The sequence below is a fragment of the Lontra canadensis genome, unplaced genomic scaffold (genome assembly GCF_010015895.1).
Source record: "Lontra canadensis isolate GAN:19392208 unplaced genomic scaffold, GSC_riverotter_1.0 scaffold37, whole genome shotgun sequence".
Taxonomy (NCBI): Eukaryota; Metazoa; Chordata; class Mammalia; order Carnivora; family Mustelidae; genus Lontra; species Lontra canadensis.
Genome location: NW_022631031.1, coordinates 938,916 through 960,763, shown reverse-complemented (window position 1 = coordinate 960,763; position 21,848 = coordinate 938,916). Strand labels below are relative to the sequence as shown.

General features: G+C 40.8%; 1 protein-coding gene across 1 annotated transcript in view; it reads left to right on the top strand.

Moving 5' to 3' along the window:
• Window positions 1–1,518: 1,518 nt before the first annotated feature.
• NECAB1 (N-terminal EF-hand calcium binding protein 1) overlaps window positions 1,519–21,848 on the top strand; it is a 192,228-nt gene continuing 171,898 nt past the window's right edge. The window contains exons 1-2 of the mRNA XM_032869069.1: window positions 1,519–1,755; window positions 9,325–9,349. Of these exons, the coding sequence (XP_032724960.1) occupies window positions 1,657–1,755; window positions 9,325–9,349 (124 nt within the window). The 5' untranslated portion in view covers window positions 1,519–1,656. The remainder of the gene's footprint in view (window positions 1,756–9,324; window positions 9,350–21,848) is intronic.

Below are 21,848 nucleotides of genomic sequence, written 5' to 3'. Positions count from 1 at the left end.
TCATTACATGTGGTGCCCAGGCGCTTTCCTGGCCTCATCCTGGGCATGGTCCTGCTACAGAGCACCTGTATAGGAATTATGAGTGGGAGCAGGATTTAGATTCCTGAGTCTCCTACTTTCCTATTCTGATTCAATAAGCCTGGAGTAGAGACTGGGATTCTGTATCTTTTTAAAAAATCCCAGCGGACTGATTACAGATTCCATGTGTTTTCCTGGTACCATGCCTTTGTTCAGGCTGTTCCCTCTACCTTGAATGTCTTCTTCTATTTCTATCACCTATGGAGTATCTACCAATGTTTAAGATCCATTTCAAATACTACCCCTTTTATCAAGCAAAGGAACCAACAGTTAAAGTATAAAACCATACCTCCTAAGAAACCCATAGCCCTTTATATATGACTTAAGACACATTTTGTCCTATGTTGTTTGTGGACGTATCTTCTAGAAAGAACATATTCCATTTCTTAGGGGGCCACAAAATGGAGATCTGGATCCACCCCCACCAATTCTCATAGGTAGGGTCCTGTTAAGACAAGATGCGATTGTCTTTGACTCATCTTGCTCCCAGATTGTTCAACTTCGTAACCCACACAGCAACTGGCCTACGCCTTGCCCATTTTAGATGTCCAATAAAGAGTGGATATTATCCTCTTCTGATGAAAGGAGAGATTCCCATTTTTGCAGGGTTTATAGAAGCCTCCAAATATTGAATAATTACCCTAGTTTAAATGCTTAAGCATAGACAGGGATTGAATTCTTTACTGTGACTTCTATTTTGGAAAATTTCTGCTTGAACTTTACCTGATAATCATTTCCATATACTAAAGGTTTGTTTGTTTCTTTTCCTCACTCTGTGCAGAGTCCATAGCACTCACTACCTTTGTAGGTGGTTAGCCCACATTTAAGCCTCGGAAGACTTTTAGGTAAGCACCATCTTTGTGACCATTATACTGACAAAGAAAACTGGTGCTTAAAGATTTAACAACCTCCTAGATCAGAAGATAACAGAGGAACTGAGGCAGGTTTGAAACCCAGGGCTCCAAGATTCCAAAACTTAATGATTTAATGCCTACGCCAATCCAGACCCCTACTAATTGTGGTGGCTATTAGACCCACCCACTTTGTGGAGGGTGGGGCAGACAGGTCCGCTTGGACGAAAAGCAAAGTTGGCAAAATCAGTTCGAATCTCTCTTAACTCGAATGGTTTCCCCCGTGGGTGTAGGCTCGGGGGCGCCTTGACTTCGCGCTTTGGCTCTCAGGACACACGCCCTCGCGTCGGTACCCGTCTGGGTCTGCCACCTCCCGGCTGGGGGCGTGAGGGTTGGGCGGGGGCTCCGGGGTCGTCTCGGGCGGCGGCCAATGGCAGTGCGGGGGTCAGACTCCGCTCCCCGCGAGGGGCGCAGCGGTTGCTAAGTGCAGGGAGGAGACGGATCCCGTGCCAGCAGCCGGGGGAAGGGGGAGGCGCGAGCGAGAGCGCGTGGGAGCGCAGAGGCCGGAGCCGGGAAGGGGGAGCGAGCGGAGAGAGACGCCGGGGAGGCGCGCGGGAGCGAACGCCAGCCCGGGAGCCGGAGCCCCGCAGCACTGCGGCCGCGCCCTTGCCCGGGACTGTGCGGCCGCCCAGGCCCGCTCCGCCCGCCGCCGCCAGGGCTCCGAAGGATGGAGGACTCCCGGGAGACGTCGCCGTCCTCCAACAACTCCTCGGAAGAGCTCAGCTCTGCGCTGCAGCTGTCCAAGGGCATGTCGATCTTCCTCGACGTAAGTCCAGGGCGCAGGAGTTGGGTCGTTGGTCCCCCGGCATCTTTCCTCTTCCCCGGGAGGAGGGCGGGTGGGTCCAGGCGCTGCTCAGCAGCTGGTCAGCTGTTTTGTCCCCAGAACGCCAGCGAGAACTACCACCTACCTTGCTCCCCCAACCCCCTGTAAACGCATCGAGCAAATGAGGGAGAAATGACTCTCATTCAACTTGTAGAAAGGGTTGCACCGCACCCGCAGCTCGGCGCTTAACAACCCTGAATGAACGGCAGAAGTTAAATTTTCCAGCGACGTGAGTTTCATTGGGGACTCGATGTGTAACTACAACAGTCTCCATTCAGCTGAAGAGGACTAATGGCAGGAGGGAACATTAACTCAACTCCTTTCTGATGTGCCTTGTTTGCAGCCCCTGTCTCCCTGAAGCTCAAAGGCGATGGGGGAAACGGAGATTGTGATGCCACGCCACCCTCCCCAACCCCCACAGAGAACAATTACTTTGCAAACACACTTGTTTTCCTGTTTTACACCTCCTTCATGATGATACTTTTTTCATTGCCACCTCCTGTTGCCCCCTTTTTCTCTCCTGTTACTCTCCTTCCCTACACCTCTCCAAGTTTCAATTACCATTCTTCAATTCTACCTTTTGACTGTTCTTCCTTTGGGCCTCTCCCCCACCCCTCCTTTCGGGATTGAGTCCCTTCCTTATTTTCTGAGATGGTGATGGTTCCTTCTCATTCTTGGTTTTCTTTTTTCCATTTTTCTGCCCTCACGCTGGGGTTTTTACTTTTACAGCAGTTTTGTTTCTTATTTATTTCTCAATTTTTGCTTTACTGTCCCTTTCTGCATTTTCTGGTTAGTTATTTATTTATTTATTTATTTATTTCACCTTGTTGCCCAGCTCTTTTCTCTGCTGTTAGGATTCACGGTTTTCCTGTCCCTCAGTTCCTGCTCCCTCTGCCCCTCCATTGTCACATTTACGCTGTTCCCTGGAGGTAGTTGCTGGCTCAGTGGGGACAATTCTGGCCCCTTCTCATTTAAGCGCAAGAGAAAATTGGCAAAAGGTATTGAGGAGTGCTTGTGTGTTCTTTCCTCTACCCTTCCCTGGGACCATTTCTTATGAAAATCCAGCTATATATAAAATTAAAGTACATTTATTTATGGAGAGATGAAAATGTGAGGAAATCAGTTTAGCAGCATCATAATGGTGAAGCAGATGTCATGAAGATAAGGGGGATGGGGTGAGGAGCCCTCCCAAGTTTATTTTGAATGGATTAGCTAGGATTTTTTAATTGGGAGAGAAAACCGTATTAGTAGTTATATCTGGTCTAAGGCAAATGTTGTAGGTAAGGCTCAGCTGTGTCTTCTGGCAGCTTCCTCCCCTCATTACCATGCAGTTCTAGTTGGAGATCCAGGCTTTCCTGGCAGGCCATCTTCCCACTGAAACAATCTGATTCCCATTCCGGGCCAAAAAGCCCTTGAGGAAACCTTGCTGGGAGAAGGGGGGCACACAGCACCCCTGAGAAAGGACTCTTCAGGGTCCCAGAAACGCATGTCTGTTATGAGGTCAATGACTAAGCTCCCGGAAAGTTGATTCAGAGAAGGCAAGAGAGCCCTCTATTCATTCTGGCCTGATCTTCACTCGTCCCCCAAGGATATCAAGTGCTCCTCTGTGACTTTCTTAAAGCAGTGAACAAATCCTGGTGATACTGTAGAGATGGAAGGATTGAACTGTATAAATGAAGGTCATCCTCTTTGACATACACACTAATCTTGGCCCAACTGTTCAAGCTGCTATTCAAAAAGAAAAAAAAGAAAAATGAGGAAATTAAAATCTTATTTATTATTGTATCTACACGATTGATCTCAAGCTCTGTAAATAAATAGCATAAGGTCCCCGTCCTGAAGGAACACGTACTCTATGAATAGGATACCCTTACCCTCTTCTATCTATTTCTAGAATTTAAAAATAAAAATATAAAACTGATTTCACATGAGAGGTGTTGACATCCTTGTTTGCCAGTAAAATGTTAGTGTCTATAAAAGAAAAAAAACTGCCACTGGATTTTATGTCGAATAGGAAAGATTTTGTTTACACTTTTCTTTGAGATATTTTGTGAAAAATCTACCACTCTGGTGAAATATATGACATGAAAAAGGATTTACTTGGGGATTTTTGAATTATTCATTTCTGGATCATATTGCTTTTAGCAAAAATAAAATGTGAAATATAAATACATAATTTATTTGATTTGTTTTAATATATTCTAGTAGCAGTGCTAAAAAAGATTGCTTTTTGAATTCCATTCAGATTATAATAAGAAAATAGATATCCCCTATTCCAAAGAGGAACAGGAATGAAACCCATTAGGGCTTTCTGCATCACACAGACTAATTTCCAAATTTGAGGAAAACTTTGATTTCCAGTGTTTGTATTCCAATGCTGCTGTAATAATCAGTCCTCTGAGAAATGATCTGAACTGCTTTTGAGGATACTGTTGATGACATGACTAGGCATGTCCAGCTGGTAAGAAAGAAGCCATAGATAAAAAATCAGGGAGAGACTTACCGTAACTATTGGCTTTTGCTTCATTTTCTTTATGTCCAAATGAGCAACAGTGATGACTATGGTACTTAATTCTAGAGGTTGTTGTATTAAGTGAGAGTTCATAGGATAAGAAAACTGAGAAGAAAAGGGAAATGTGCTATATAAATTTGAACTATTATTGCTACATCAGTGTTCCCTTTTGAATGCCTAAGTAGCAGTAGCCAAATCCACAAATTAATACAGACACTGTTCCATTATGAATCTGGTGTATATTATTTTCTGTCTTAAAAAATGACAGAATGATATCTCCGTTCATCATCAATACTCTTGAATGCCTCCTGGGGGGCTTAGAACACTCAGTGTCAGTAGCAAAGCAAGGGCATGCACTGTAGCCCACCTGCCGCTGGCAGGAGAGGGACTGCGCTGGGTTTCCTTTGCAGCAACGTGGAAAGTCCAGGACCAAGATGGTTTTTTTCCGTCTTAATACCTGCACCTTCTCCTTTCCCAGGTTAGTTCATTTCAGATAGCAAAGAATAAACTTTACAATCCTAGTCTGTATAGCATGTGGCCCCTCTTCTGAATCTTTACATTCATCAGCTCTGCTCCTGTGCAACGGGAGAAAAACCAAGCACGAAAAATGTGAAGTTGGTTACAGCGTCACCACTTGATGCCACTGTCTTCTCTCAAACAGTTTTGGTTTTTAGCTGGAAGGGCAGTGGCCCTTCCTCATTTGACTAGAGGCAGAAGTGGCGCCTGGGAGGTTCTGAAGGCAAGAGATGATTTTACTGTTTGTCTTCTCTTCCTTCCCCCAACCAAGCATGCATGCCCATGAACTCTGAACAAAAGGCACAGTGCCTGGATGGTCAGGGACTTGGTGAAAACAAGAGACAGCTTTGCTTGGCAAAGATACTGAATTCTGAAGGTCTGTACATATGCATGTATACTCATCTGTAGAAGACATGAGATGGGCAGGCACTGTCAGGGCAGAAACCATTTTTCAGGGGCGCCTGGGTGGCTCAGTTGGTTCAGCAGCTACCTTTAGCTCAGGTCATGATCCTGGAGTCCTGGGATCGAGTCCTGCATTGGGTCCCTGCTCAGTGGGGAGTCTGCATCTGCCTCTGACCCTATGCCTTCTCATGCTCTCTCTCTCTCTTTCTCAAATAAATAAATAAAATCTTAAAAAAAAAAAAAAAAAGGAAAAAAAGAAACCATTTTCCAGGTATAATGGTTCTGTGACCGAAGTCTGTTAGAGCCGCATACCTCCTATCTTGCCTAGCATGCACTAGATAATTTGAGTGAGATTGTTCCGTTGGGAAAATGGCAGGTAACCCTCTCATCGTCTACCCTAATTGGCCAGGCAGATACCACTCCTAATTTTAAGAATCTGCAGAAATAAGAGAAACTTGTTTTTAGTGTTATAATACATGTAGAACTGCTCACACAAGGCCTATTCTAGGCAAGATTAAGAAGTTAAAAATGTATGCACATACCTTTTCTCCATTCCTCATTTAGTGCCCACTCCCCTGCATCCTTTTCATGGCAACTAGCAGAGAGGTAGCAAAACCGCCTCCTGGAGGTCAAGGTCTGCTCTCTGTGGTTTACCTAGCAGGTCTTCCCTTCTGGAAGCCACTCCGTGTTCTGGACGAGTGCCAACTGCCCTGCCCTCTATCCCCATTTCTCAGGAGGCTGACTGGCACATCTCATTACTTAATTTTAACCTGGTACAGAGTAGGGAGCACTTAGCAAATATTAGTTCAGTAAATAGTGACTGTCAGTTTTTTAGGCCTCCGAGATAACATTTGCCTTTTTTTTTTTTTTAAGATTTTATTTATTTATTGGACAGAGAGAGATCACAAGTAGGCAGAGAGGCAGGCAGAGAGAGGAGGAAGCAGGCTCCCCACCAAGGGAAGAGCCCAACGCGGGGCTCGATCCCAGGACCCCGGGATCTTGACCTGAGCCGAAGGCAGAGGCTTTAACCTGAGCCACCCAGGCGCCCTAACATTTGCCTTTTAACACCTGCCTTCAATAACTTCAGATGAGAAATGAGGAATTTCAATGAAGGCCATCAAAGAATAGCTTTTGGGGTAAAGGATGCTATTTGATAAATCTTAAATTGCTGCAAAAACACAGCAAAACCTGTGCATTTGAGTTTTAATGGTGACCATAATATTTATATCTATTTACGATCTATCCTGTGGTGCTAATTGGTAAGATGACTATGAAGGCGTAATGTAATGAGCTCAGTTTTCATCTGCAGTACATTTTTTATTAATCTGTGGGCTCAGAGGCAAAATTTGCAGCAGAGACAGTCCTGTTCATATTTAACTACAAAGAACTGTCTTAAAGAAAGCTACTGTCTTAATTTCATTGCTAGGAGGCTGAATACTATTTAAGGCAGTTGGAAGTCAGGGGTCCGAGTCTCTGGTGTATGGTTATTCCTCTTCTGGTTACTCATAAGGACCCAAAAGACCTTGAAATAGAATCTTAGGGCATATTAAAGGTAAGAATTAGGCTGTGTTTTATGTCTCCCTCTCAGCTGGGGCTTCATAGTTTCAAAGGAGAGGGGGAAGCTGGGAATGGTAGATGAATTCCCAGAACCCCCACTGGAAATTACCTCTGTGGACTAAAAAGAATTTGTGTCTCATTCTGTTCTAAGCATAGAAGTTCTTATGACTGAAAGTAGTTTCCTTACAATAACTAAATAAATTTAGTTGATAAAGGGGCACCAACTTATGCACACAAGTCAGGATGATACATATCTTTTGTTGGAAATTTCTCATTGGTGAGATTTTTATGAATCATATTCATATCTTATAATAAACACATTATAATAATGATTAGATTTAAGCATACTTCATCTTTGTAAAGTCAACAGAAGGAAAAAGAATAATGTTTGTATAGTAGAAAGCGGTAAAACTATGGGAGTAAAAACTATTGCTCATGTTTCAAGCTGCCCACCAAGAAGTGATGACCTAAATTTAAGAGTAGCTCTGGTTACTTAACATAACTGTACATTGCTCAGAAAAATGATCCTCAAATATCCCTTTCATGTGATTCAAGGTTATCTTTCCAATATGATAAAGGGACATTTTCTTTGGTACTATATATAACATAGCTGTGTGTTGTATTTTCCAGATTTTTTTTTTCTGTACATCTATACTGTCAGCTAGGGCTAATTTGATTGTTGTTAACAGAAAGAAAAATAACCCAAACTATCTTAAGATTTAAAACAATAATTTATTGACTCCTGCAATAAAAAGTAGAGATCATCTTGTCAGGATGGCTTGATCAGAAGCTCAGAGAGTGTCACTGGGATCCACTTCCTTCAGTCTCCTGATGGACACTGGTTTCTTGATGGCTGGTTCCATTCAGGTTATATGTTGTATTGGTTTCCTATGGCTACCCTAAGTGTCCTTCGCAGGGGGTGCCTTCCACAACCAGATGTGTTCTATCAGTTCTGGGGGCTACATGGGTGCCATCAAGGTGTAGGTAGGGCCTCACTCCCTTGAAAGGCTGCTGGGGAGAATCTGCTTGATGCCTGTCTCCTAGCTTCTCACAGTGGCCAGTCCTTTACGTTCCTTGGCTTGTAGCAGCATCATACTGATATCTGCCTCCATTATCATATGGTCTTCTCCGTCTTTTCTTCTCTGAATCTCACTTCCTTATAAAGTCACCAGTCTTTGGATGTAGGGCCCACCCCAATCTGATAAGATCATATCTTAATTTGATTACATCAGCAAAGACTATTTTTCAACAAGGTCACCTTCACTGTTACTAGGGGTTAGGACTTCCACGTTTGTTTTGAGGCAATGCGGTTAAACCCATAATGGATACAATAATAGAAGGGAGGACAGCAGCTTCTTACCTGTATCTTCTCAGGTGCAGAGTCAGCCCCAAGAAAATGTGTCTGTCTTGATAATTAAAGGAAAGCCATGGCCTTCCTGTGCTTCTGCCTGAGGAGTCACTGTGGCCAGAGCGATATGACACCTTGTTTGCCAGGTCCGAGTGCTCTGTCCAGTCCTTGAGCTCGTGGGCCAAGAGAAGAGAAAAGACTCATTGCCTAGAAAAACATTTTGAACTCATTATCCAAGATAGCGCATGGCCAAGTAGGTCTTAGCCACCAAAGATATTACAATTAATGCAGAGAAGTAAAGTAAGATTTAATGTAGGTTCATGAGCTATATCCATAATTTCTTATTTTTTGTTCCTATTTATTCCCAGTTTATTGAGCTATGACTGACTTACATTAAATTGCACATATTTAAAGTGAAAATTTGATGAGTTTTTACATATGTATATGCCTATGAGACCATTACCATAATCGAGATAATAAATACATTTACCACTCCAAAAAGTTTTCTTGTGTCTTTTTATAATGCCCTCCCTGCTCATTTGTATGCAACCCCTTAATCTTTCTGTCACTGTAGATTTGTTTGCATTTTCTAGAATTTCATATAAATGGAATCTATAGCAGGTACTTTTTCTGTATCTAGATTTTTACTCAACATCATTACTTAGCAATCTATCCAAGTTATTGTGTGTATCAAGAGCCCATTCCTCTTTATTGCTCAGTAGTATTCACTGTATGGATGTGCCACAGGTTTTTTGTCCATTCACTTATTCAAAGACATTTGGGTTGTTTTCAGTTTCTCATTATTATAAGGAAACATCTCAATTTGGAAACCTTTATTTAAAATTGGAATTTCCATGGGACGCCTGGGTGGTTCAGTCTTTTGAGCATTTTCCTTTGGCTCAGGTCATGACCCCAGGGTCCTGGGATCGAGTCCCACGGAGGCTTTGCTCAGGGGAGAGCCTACTTCTCCTGTGCCTGCTGCTTCCTCAGCCTGTGTATACTCTGTCTCTCTGTCTCTAGCTCTCCCTCTCTCTCCCTCTGACAAATAAATAAATAAGTAAATAAATAAATAAATATTGGAATTTCTTTTCTTTACTTATGGGCAAATTATGTGTGAGTATAATGTTCACTACAAATGCAAAAAATGGTAATAAAAGTTTTCTCTTTTCTCTTTCAGATACTGAGGAGAGCAGATAAAAATGGTAAGACCAAAAATCTGCAGTTTCTACTTATTGATCTCTTACCTTTTACATCACCTTCTAAAGAATATTGTGGAAGAGAGAGGACAGCCCAAGAAATTGATACATAAAATGTCAGCCTCTGGTACTAATAAGGGTTTTAGGCATGTTTATGGCTCCAGATATTCATGAGAAGTTGAAAGAGGTACTTAGGTTTGACAGGAAGATGGAATTTATGCCTTTGAAGTGAGCAGCTGTCATAGCTCCAGCTTTTCTTTTTTATGCTTTAATATTAAAGTAATAACAGCTTCTATTCATTGAGTGTCTACTGCATGCCAGGCACTGGGCCAAGTGCTTTGGGTTATTTCTTAGGGTGAATAAGATAGAGATCTGAGGCTGGAACCCTGGGTCTGTGTGGCACCAAAGCCTAGGCTGTCCATGCTGAACTTCATGGTGGCTTTGGGGGCTGCTGTTGCACTCGAAGGTGGCTACCTGGAAGCCTGTGTTGCCACACTTACCTTCACTCCATGGTTCTCAGCCATTGCTCTCGCATTTGAAGTGTATATCGCAGGACCGATAATCTATAGAGACAGAGAAGTAAGAGAAACTAGAAGAAAAAAATTATTCTGTCGGAGGCATTACAATTTCAATGATGCCTGCACAAAGTCCAATTATAAGCTGTCATAAGCAATATCTTTTGACGCTTACCCAGTACAAATTGTGTTCCGTAGATACTGAATAAGAGAGTATATTTTGCTGCTATAGTACAAGTACATCATAGAGCTATAGTCTTGACAGGACTTTCTCAACAAATTTAGGAGACAAAGAGTTCTTTCCTTTTCTTGAAATCAGATTGCTTGTCTGTGGGGAAGGATTACAGGCAGAGTCCAGATCTGACACTTTTAAAAACATTTTTTGTGGTCAAGTGAGCCCTTAAGCAGCCCGATCAAGAAAATCTTGATTGGCACTATATAGTTTTTCCCACAACAGAAAATATATTACTCCAAGGAGCAAAAAACACTGGCCCAAATGCTGGTAATATTTAACTGTGCCTGTCCTTAGAATGTTTTCTCAAACCGTGTTACAGGGGTTAATATATTATCAATTCAAGAGATTTTCTTTTTTTTTCACCAAAATCACTTGACCAATTTTTAAGACAGATGAAATAATGCTATCATTTTGTCTCCTTGTCCTACTTGTTGACCTTGTGCCTGACATGCAAACCCAGTGATGCCCAAAACATGGCTGAATAGTCCATTTGGCTCCATGCTACCTGCCTCGGATTTCAGCAGCCATTTCTAGTTCAGGGATGCCTTTTCTCTCTCTCTACCGAAGCTCCTAGTTTTCTCAGGCTATGCCTTCCTTTCCTGGAACCCCAAAGTGTGATTGAGGGTCATTATTACCTTTGTATATTATCTTACTCTTCTCTCCATCAAAACTTGCTTATTTTGGTGACCTACTATCATAATCCATAGTCCTAATGAAAAGCACCTGAAAAACCAAATTCATGATTTACTGCAGTTTATGATAACCTCATATGTTATGAAGAATGGTCCCTTGGACTAGGAGCCCTGTGTGGGCCTATTCCATCCCAAGTTTTTTGAACCTGCCTCCTTCCTGCATATGATAGCTCTTGTCTCCTCATTCTGTGTCCTAATGCCTGCTCTTAATGTGCCGTTAAAGCCACCTGCCTTTCTGCCCTTATCTTCACAGTGCATCCTCTTCTGCGTCTCTCTGAAGCACTAGGGATTCTCAGAGTGTCACTCCATCTGTCACAGCTCTGTGGTGTCCTTGCTTGGACCGCCTCCTGCTCTACCTTCCCACTGTTAGCCAGCTTGAGAACTCCTGTGTACTGCTTGTGTCCTGCTCAAAATGTACCATGTCTGAATAGCCTTCCCCAGCTCCCCTTGTAGGGCCCCGCCCTCTGTCTGGGCTCTCTGCACTGTGGCTGGTACGGATTATTTCCTTTTGTGAGGAACACGGTTGTTTACTGGCGATTCTACTTCCTGAAGCCAAGGGCAGGGAACTTGTCGTACTTGGCAAGGAACTTGTCATAGGGTTGGATACTATGCCCAGTCAGTATAGGGCTCGATGGATGTTCCCTTAATGAATTAACAATGGCTAATGACATTTTCCTCCATGACCCGTCTCCTTTCCATCTATCTAGTCTTTCCACTGCCTTTCATCCTGCTTTACTCTTCTCCCTCATTCTCAGTGTAAAGTGAGGGGAGGGCAGAGATAGGCATGTCTGGGTTTAAATTCCAGCTATGCACCTAGTAGCTCTGTGACTTTGGGTAAGTAACAAACTCTTCTCCCTCAGCTCTCTCATCTACAGAATAGAAATCATAGCATCTATGTATGTCATGGGGTTATTATGAATAATCAATGACATAACAGATGTAAAGTCCCCGGGGAAGTGCATGGTACATAATAGCAACTTACACCTGCTTTATGTGGGGTTGTGATGCCTTGGCTATTGGAAACACTTGGTGACATTCCAGTCATTTCTGTTTCAGTGTTTAGTGGGGAAAAGACTATTTACCATACATGCAGAATTGAAAAAAGGAAAAAGTATAGCGGATAATCTAATGTAAATGAGAAGATACTAGCATTAAAAAAAAAATCTTTCTGAACCATGTGTTCATTCCATTCTGTATTTGCAAATAAACAGCTGTTACATTTACATGTCTCTGGATAACAGACCCTCGTGTGACAGAATCCCTTATGGACGGCATAATTGGTGATGGAGTAACAGCGGGAATAAGGGGTCATAAGCAGTATGATACTTAGCTTACCAGAGTGTAGATTTAGCTTCTGGGATCTATCTGACACGAGAGGAGCTGCGGGAGACATGGGTGGGGAAAAAAAATACATGATAGCAATCAGCTACAATAATGGGTCTTAGATTAATTTGGTTTTGGTTGTTTTTCTAAAATCATAGGCTAGGATCCTATACATAAAGACAGACCTCAGAACAGGATAGATTAGAGGAGTGCTTTGATCTAAAGAGCCCAGAAGTAAGCCTAAAAATGCAAAACTCCTGAGAAAGCTTATATACATGCAGGTAGAATGAAAATGGAAATGATACATGGGTATTTGTAAAACTTGCAAAAAAAATTAATTTTACAAAAAGGCAAAATGAAAAGGCTCATAGTAATTAATAATGCCTTGACTGCTTTTGCCAATGTGGCCTTGCTAAGATCTGCTGTCATTCTTTTTTTTTTTTCCTTAAGATTTTATTTATTTATTAGAGAGAGAGAAGGCATGAGAGAGAGCAGGGGCAGAAGGAGAGGGAGAAGCAGACTCCTCGCTGAGCAGGATCCTGATGAAATGAGGGGCTGGATCCCAGGATCCTGAGATCATGACCTGAGCTGAAGGCAGACACTTAACCAACTAAGCCACGCAGGCGCCCTACTCTGCTGTCATTCTTGACCAGCAAATAGGCCGTATGGGTGGCTCTTTTAATCCCAATCAATGACTGATCTCTGTAAGAACTGATCATAGTTCTTCTCAGTGGCTTTTTAATCTATTCCAGCAGCCTGTACATTATAAATCTATGAGGACAGAGAATGTGCTTATTTCACATAACACCAGGCCCACCATGGTGATCAACATGCCTGTCGGGAAAGACAATTATCATGTTTTTACTCATATGAGGAATATAAGAAGCAGGGCAGGGACCTTAGGGGAAGGGAGGGAAAACTGAATGGGAAGTCATCAGAGAGGGAGAAAAACTATGAGAGACTCAACTCTAGAAAACAAACTAAGGGTTGCTGGAGGGGTGATGGGTGGGGGATAGGGTAACAGGCTGATGGATATTAGGGAGGGCATGTAATGTAATGAGCCCTGAGTGTTATAGGTAACTGATGAATTATTGGACACTACATCTGAAACTAATGATATACTATAAATTGGCTAATGGAATTTAAATTTTAAAAATGCCTATCGCAACATTGGTGTTCAATAAATACTTGGAAATCCACTTGTATGAGGTGCATGACCAACAGTCTGATACTGAGAACTGAAGAAGAAACACAGTGTTACAGGTCAGTTAATCAAACTAAGCCTTGTTGTAATTTATTTGTTGTTTATTAATTAACAGTATTAGCTAAAAACCTAAAGTTTCCATTGAAAACAGTGTTAAAACTAATAAATAAATTCAGTAAAGTTTCAGTGTACAAAAGCAATATACAAAAATCTGCTGCATTTTTATATCCTGACAATGAGCTATCAGAAAAAGAAATTGGGAAAACAATCTTATTTACAGTTGCATCAAAAAAGAATGAAATACTAAAAATAAATTTCACCAACATGATGAAAAACTTGTACAGACATTAATGAAAAACATTAATGAGAGATATTGAAAAAGAAATAAATGGAAAGAGAGTCTGTTGCTAGTGGATTAGAAGACTTAATACTGTTAAAATGTTTATATTACCCAAAGCAATCTAGAGATTCAGTGTATTCCCTTTTAGCAGAATTTTGGTGGCATTTTTCAGAATTAGAAAAAATAATCTTAAAATTGGAACAAACTACATCTGGCATTAAAAATACTAATACAGGGGCTCCTGGGTGGCTCAGTTGGTTAAACGTCTGACTCTTGATTTAGGCTCAGGTCATGACTTCAGGGCTGTGAGATTGAGCCCTGTGTTGGGCTCTGCACTCAGCACAGAGTCCTCTTGGGTTTTTCTCTTTCCTCTCCCTCTGCCTCTCCCCCAACTCTCTCTCTCTCTCAAATATAAATAAAATCTTTAAAAAATAAAGTAAAACTAAAAACTAAAAAAAAACTTAAAAAATAAAGTAAAACTAAAAACACGAATGTAAGAACGGTTGATGTTGAATCTGTGTTTGGGAATATTTTGAAGACTTCATTGGATCATTATATAACCTGTGCTAATAGATGAAGTGAGAATTGGTCAGAGCCAATTCTGACTCTGTGGTTGCCCAAGGTTTGGTTTATTCGATTAACATGTATAAATATGACCTCAGGTAGAGGCATGAAACACAGGTTTGGTAGTTGGGAGTATTTTCCCTGAAGACAGGAAAACTTTCAGAGTACCTCCCAGAGGTCTGTATTTCCTTCATCTTGGTCATAAGGCCGTCCTTTGATGTGAGCTACTTGGTCCCACATCACCAGCCCCACACAGGATGCCATAGCCTCGTTGGTCTTTTTATTCAGGGATCCTAGCCCGAGATGAGGATTAAAAGATTAAAAACTGGGCTCTGGAAATCAGGATTATTGGTATAAGGCTGATTTTTATTTCATAATTCCTCACTATTTTCTCAAAATGTTTTGGGAACATTCGTGTAACTGAGCATCAAGTAACTGGTTTCTGAGTGGTAGGGGTCCGATGCAGCACTGTACTCGTGTTTATTCTCGGGCGTATGCAAGCGTGCACACACTTCAGCTACACACCTACTGGCTTGAAAGTCAATGCGAAGTCTAGTAAGAGCTATTTGTTGAAAAAAAAATCTCATGACCTAACAATGACCCTGGAAGAAGTGGCTCATCAAGCATTAGGGTGCGTGGGAGCCCGTGAGTGCAAGTTCTGACTGGAATAATTTTTTTTTAACAAAATAAGGACAAACAAATTTTCTATTTCCACAGAATGTTTTTTTTTCCTAAAATATAAAGCAGTTTCACTCTCATAAATGTGTTGCTTTTCTGCCAAAAGCAGAAAACTGTGAAAATTCTTATCTTTACATAACTGGGCTAATCAGCTGTCTTAGAAACAAACAGAGAATTTCTGTTCGAGTTACTGAGCCAGTGACACAAATGCCATGGGCAGTAGCCCAAGGCTCAGAAGTCCGAGCCCGCTCTGATAGCAGATCCTGCTGTTTATAGAGCAAACTGTCTACCTGAAACAGGACCTCTACGCTAAGTGCCGTCTGTGATCTGGATTTATAGGTTAGCAGCCCAGCGTTCTTTCCCTTTCTGTTCTACAGTGAGTCATCTCCTCTTCTCCATCTAGATGTGGGAAGCATATGGCACTGTGGTTAAGCTAGGCTTTGCAGTCAGATGTCCTGAGTTCAGATCCCAGTTCCTCTCTTTCTCCATGATCTGAGCAAGTGACTTGACTTCCTCATCTGTGAAATGGGAATAAAAACAATGCCTCTCAAAAACAAAACAAAGCAAAATGAAAGCAATGCCTCTCTCCCAGGCTTGTTGAATGATTAAAAGATGTAACACAGATTTTCTTGGAAAGGTGTCTGGTCCTTAAGAAGCTACATCAGCTTTACCTATTTTCTTTCTTTCTCTTTCTTTCTTTCTTTCTTTCTTTCTTTCTTTCTTTCTTTCTTTCTTTCTTTCTTTCTTTCTTTTTTTTTTTTAAGATTTTATTTATTTATTTGACAGAGAAAGACAAAGCGAGAGAGGGAACACCAGCAGGGGCGTGGGAGAGGGAGAAGCAGGCCTCCCGCTGAGCAGGGAGCCCCATGCGGGTCCTGGGATCATGACCTGAGCTGAAGGCAGACGCTTAATGACTGGGCCACCCAGGCACCCCCAGCATTACCTGTTTTCATTTTTTTAAAAGATTTATTTATTTATTTGAGATAGATAAAGTGAGAGAGTGTGTGTGTGCAGGAGGGGCAGAGAGAGGGGGAGAGAATCTCAAGCTGAGCCTCCTCCCAACATGGAGCTTGATCTCAGAAACCTAAGATCACGCCCCACGCCAAAACCAAGAGTAAGACACTTAACTGACTACACCACCCAGGTGCCCCCGCCTTTCTCATTTTTTTCCTGATGCTTATTCTTATTTGGTGGGACCATTGATCACATCGTCACACCCACTCTCCCACTGAATGGTAATGGGATAATACCATTATCCCAATTTTATCAATAAGTAACCTGAGACATAGATAACTTGTTTAAGGTCATGGAACAAGTAAATACAATTTATATCCAGCTTCCCTTCTAACACAAAAGCCCTAGTATTTAGCTCAGGACGCTTCGAGTATTGTGGCTCACCTCTGTAGTGGGGTTACGCTGTGGAAGTGTAGAAATACCAGTCTTTCCACAGGCTGAGCTGTTCCCCTGGCAGTGCCCAGATGTTCTGCCCATGAGGACTTTGCTGAACCCTCAGAGCTGCCCTAGTGCTTGCCCGATCTTTGCTGTGGTCATTCAGCTTTCCTATTGTTTGCAAACCAATAACCCTAATATAATTTCTCTGATGTGCTTGGACTTGGCCCTATATGCCTAAGTCACCCTTTGGGTTTTTTACTCCAACCCTGAAACTAAGGAAATTGAATTCATTTTTATTCATGGTTTTTAAATAAAATAATTAGAGAAATGGGAAAAACTGAAATGTATGTCATACCTTCAGTATCTAAGGTTCTCCTTAATATCAAACCTGTTGCAATGCTGGATTTTGTTGGCTGTGTCTTCATGATGTCAAAATGACCAGTGGGTCAGTATATTCCTTTAAAAGTAGAAATATTTTGACTTTTTTTTCCCAACTGGTCATTATTTGTACTGTTTTTTAAATGTTTTATTAGGGCTAATGAGACCTATGCACAGAAATGATAGTATAAGGTTTGGAATTAGAAATCTTAAATTCTAGTCTCCACTCTCCTACTCTTCTTCCATCTCTCTCTCTTCCATTCATTCATTTATGACCAGGCAATGTGCCTATTTGCCAGACACTTTGTTAGGCACTGAAGATACTAAATAAGTAAGTCTAAATTAAAGTCAGCATAGCGCGCGCGCACACACACACACACTACAAGGAATGGAATGAACTTCAGTTAAATTTATGTTCAAATTCTAGAGGGGAGATAAACATGAATTACATAATAATTATACCTTAATAAATGCTGTGATATAAATCAATACTAGATTCTATATTGGAATAATCTTTCTATAGTGTCAATCTGATACTGTCCCTTTTCTGTTCAAAATTCTTTATTTGTTACCTATTTGTTGCAGGATAAAATCCAGAAACTACTGAGTGTGGTGTCCCCTGCCCAGCGTCCCCCTCCTCCATTATCTCTAAAGCCTCTGACTCTCCCAGCCCTCAGTGTCTCGACATGCACAGCTTTCTCTGCTGGGAATGACCTTCATCCTTCTGCTTTCAGCCCAAGTGTATCTCTCCCAGGAAGCCCCCTCTGAGTTTGGTTTGGCCAAGAATGGCTTAAGAGTCAGGGGTTGAAATGCAAACTAGTTCTGCCATGTGCAAACTGTTTAACTTTGGGTAGGTTCTTAAAGATCCATGTTTGCCTTAAAGGGCTGTTGTGATGATTCAGTGAAATAACACAGAGTACCATACACACGACAAATACACACTCAGTAAACATTAATGTCTTTGCCTGACTACCCACCTATAGTTTCTATAGTTTCATTGCATTTTGTATATAATACCATCTATCAGATTGTACTGAATAGTTTGTGGGTATGTTTCCCTACCCCCTATTAGACTGTAAGCCTTTTGAAGGCCAGGAACTATATACCTTTGTATACCTAGTGATCAGTATGATCCTTGATTTATTGTTAGTATTTCGTAAATGTTACTGAATTGCTATGGGACCATAAAGGAAGGGAGTCTAATTCTGTCCCCGGGTGCTAAGTAAGCCTCTCTTGAGCTATAATTCATCTGAGTAGGTATAGGTTAGATGGGGGACAGGTAATTGCAGGTAAAAGAAAAGGCAAGAACAAAGCCACACAACTTGAACAATTACATAGGAGTTAGTTTCTGAACACAATTTCTTGATTTATAAAAATGTATACTGAATACCTACCATGCTCATATCTGAAGCCACCCTCTTAACCCAGCTGCCTGCTTGTTCAGTAGTGTTTCCCAAGTCAGGAAATGGTACCACTATTCAGCAGGGGTTCCGACCAAAAGCTTCAGAGGCATCCACGATTCTGCTCCTTCTCAAATAACTCTGTGTCTACTCCATTAGTAGCCCCTGTTGGCTCCTTTGTTAAAATGTCTTCAAAATCAAATCACTTCTCACTACTTCCGAATCTCTACCTGAGTTAAAGCCTCCGTACTCTGGTACCTGGACAGCAAAACCCTCCAGATTAGAGCTATGGACAGCTTCAGTAAATCCATGGCAAAGGTAATAGAGATAAGAAACTGACGTTTATATTTTTGAGTGTATTATCAGCAAAGACTTGGTAATTAATTGAAAATGTTTAAGAGAAAGGAAGGTATTTAATGGTATCCTGTACTTACGGGTTGGGGCAGGAGGGTCAGATTCCTAGTTTTTGGCTTGGGTAAACTGGGTGGGTAATGAGATTATTACTTATGATGAGAATATCTTACATATTAAAGGTTATTTTTTATAACATTGGGGTCACTTTTTGTTAGGAGAGCTTACTTACAAATATCTGTTGCTGTTAACAAGAAGCATTGTCTTTTTCCTTAGTACATCACTGAGGCTTCTATGACCGTGAGAAAATAGGTCCAGTCTCAAAAGAAAATATTACAGTAATTACTGTAAATCACCTGACCCAAGGATTACTCTATGACAGATGCTCTGCTGGGCATAATTTTATTTAATCCCTGTAACAATCTTATGAAGAAGATAATACCATTATTCCAATTTTATCAATAAGTAACCTGAGACATAGATAACTTGTTTAAGGTCATGGAACAAGTAAATACAATTTATATCCAGCTTCCCTTCTAACATAAAAGCCCTAGTATTTAGCTCAGGACACTTCGAGTATTGTGGCTCACCTCTGTAGTGGGGTTACGCTGTGGAAGTGTAGAAATATCAGTCTTTCCACATGCATAATGCTGAGTGATTCAATGTTCTTTAAATATAAAAGACAAAAAAAAAATAGATGGAATTACTATGGTGACGATCCTGTTTGTAGGTGACTGAGTTTAACAGAGATTTGGAACCAAAAAGGACGACCTTTCATCTTTGCTCTACCCTGTGTTGTTTCATCCACTCATTCATTCATTTGCCTAATATTTTACGAGTGCTCTTTACATGCTGGACACTGCTAGGTGGTGGAAATACAGAGATAAAAAAAAACATAAACTTTAGTATGCGTTCACCAGGGTGTGCACTTGGACAAATTAATGAGCCTCTCTCAACCTGTTTCCTCATTTTTTTTTAAAGATTTTATTTATTTGAGAGAGAGAGAGAGAGAATGAGAGAGAGAGAGAGAGAGAGAGAGAGGTCAGTGGGAGAAACAGACTCCCCAGCGAGCAGAAAGCCCAATGTGGGACTCCATCCCGGGACTACAGGATCATGACCTGAGCCGAAGGCAGTCGCTTAACCAACTGAGCCACCCAGGCGCCGTTTCTTCATTTTTAAAGTAAATAATAATAATAATAGTAATAATAATAAAATTTAATGAGCAGCATTATTATGAATGTACAGGGTAAATATATGTGAAGTCCCAAGGATTTTGTTTAGTATGTTGTAAGTATTCAAAACCCATCAGTTCCCTCCTACCTTCACTAATTTCATATAGGTCCTAAAGATATGATTTCTTTACTTGTGAATTAATTATGAAAGCAGATCAAAAGTTGTGAACTTTTATAAGGACAAAAGCTTTATGGTACTAGGACAAATTATCTATCTGTGTAATGAAAATAGCTTCTTTTTTATGTTTGCATGTAGATTTGGAGAATACTTGGTCAATCACCTCTAAATAATTTGGGACTTGAGGTAGGGAAGAGATATTGAATAATGTTGTCCTTTGGGAACTTAGCAACTTATTGATTAAAAAAAACTCATGAACAGGGGCATCTGGAGGACTCAGTCAGTTAAGAGTCTCCTTTGGCTCAGATCATGATCCCGGGATCCTGGGATAGAGTCCACATTGGGCTTCCTACTCAGTGGGAAGCCTTTTTCTCCCTCTCCCTCTGCAGCTTCCTTGTTTGTGGTCGCTCACTCTCTCTCTGTCAAATAAATAAATACAATCTTTTAAAAAAGTCATAAACAGAGAAAATTGAATAACAATGTCATCAACAATGCAAGAACTATCTCTAAGCCAAATGAATGCTAAATATACTAATATATGAGTTCAGAGGAAGAGTTCTTTGGGCCTGAGTTCACCTAGGTAAGCTTACAGAATAATTGTCCTCAAATAAATCTCTGAAGTGAGTAAAAATTAAGACAGCTAGAAAAAAAGAAAGATGGTTATCATCGGGACCAATTCAGTTCAAAGCCCAAAACCCAATTCAGATCATAAAATAGAGTGTTTTTTGGCTCTTGTAACTGAAATGCCCAGTGGTATAGAGGCACAGTTGTTTGTAGGTGTTCAGGGATCATTCTCTTTCCCTGTCTCCTTCCCCCTCTCTCCATCTCAATTTGGGTTTTCCTCTAGTTGGTTTTAACTTTCAGGTTAGCTTTCTCACCAGGAGAGACGAGACAACTCCTGGCATGCATCCTACCAGTTCAACAAATCGGAATAAAGAGAGAATACCTCTTCTAGAATAGTTGTAGCAAAAATCTCAAGATTTTCTTTGATTGATCAACTAGAGTCATATACCCAATCTTGAAGCAATAACTAAGAGATGAAATGAGCTGATTTTTCCAGGCTTGGATTACATACTCACACCCCCAGAGTAGTGTGAGCTGCATAAAGCCCCAACTAAAAGAGAGAGAGAGAGAGAGAGAGAGAGAGAGATGTACCTGTACAGAGATATATCTGTATGAAAACATTTAATTTTTCATTTTGCAGTAAAATTTTCCTACATATGGGGTATTCCTTACATTGCTGATTTTGAATACACTTTCAATGACTAAATGTTCCTCCAACAATGTTTCTTTCATCTATCATTCTACAAAAGGCTGAGTATATGGTCATGGGTTGGGGGGTGGTTTGTTGCCTTTCTCCTAGTCTTACCTAAAATATTATTGTTAATCCTTTATGAAAGTGAGATTAAACAGATATCTCTTTAAAATTTAATTTAATTTAAATTAAATTAATTAACATATAGTGTATTATTAGTTTCAGAGGAAGAGTTCAGTGATTATCAGTCTTATGTAACACCCAGTGCTCATTACATCATGTGCCCTCCTTAATGCCCATCACTCAGGTACTTTATGCCCCCACCCCCACCCCAGGCAACCCTCAGTTTGTTTCCTATGGTTAAGAGTTTCTTGTGGTTTTTCTTCGTCTTTGGTTTTGTCTTGCTTTATTTTTCCCTTCATTCCTTTATGCTCCTCGGTTTTGTTTCTAAAATTCCATGTAAGAGTTAAATCATATAATTGTTTTTCTCTGATTGACTTATTTAGCTTAGCATAATACCCTCTAGTTCCATCCACATCGGTGCAGATGGCAAGATTGCATTTTTTTTTGATGGCTGATAATCTTTCATTGTGTGTGTGTGTGTGTGTGTGTGTGTGTATACACACACATAAAGAAGATGTGATATATATAAGATATATATCACATCTTCTTATCCATTCTAAACAGGTACCTTTTTTTTTTTTTAGTAAATTAAAAAGCACACTTTCTAGCCATGAAAAATTAATGTATACTCATTACTTCAAGATGAAGACAGTGTTTTCATATTTCTAACAAAATTCCAAATGACAAAATTATTCTGATATAAGA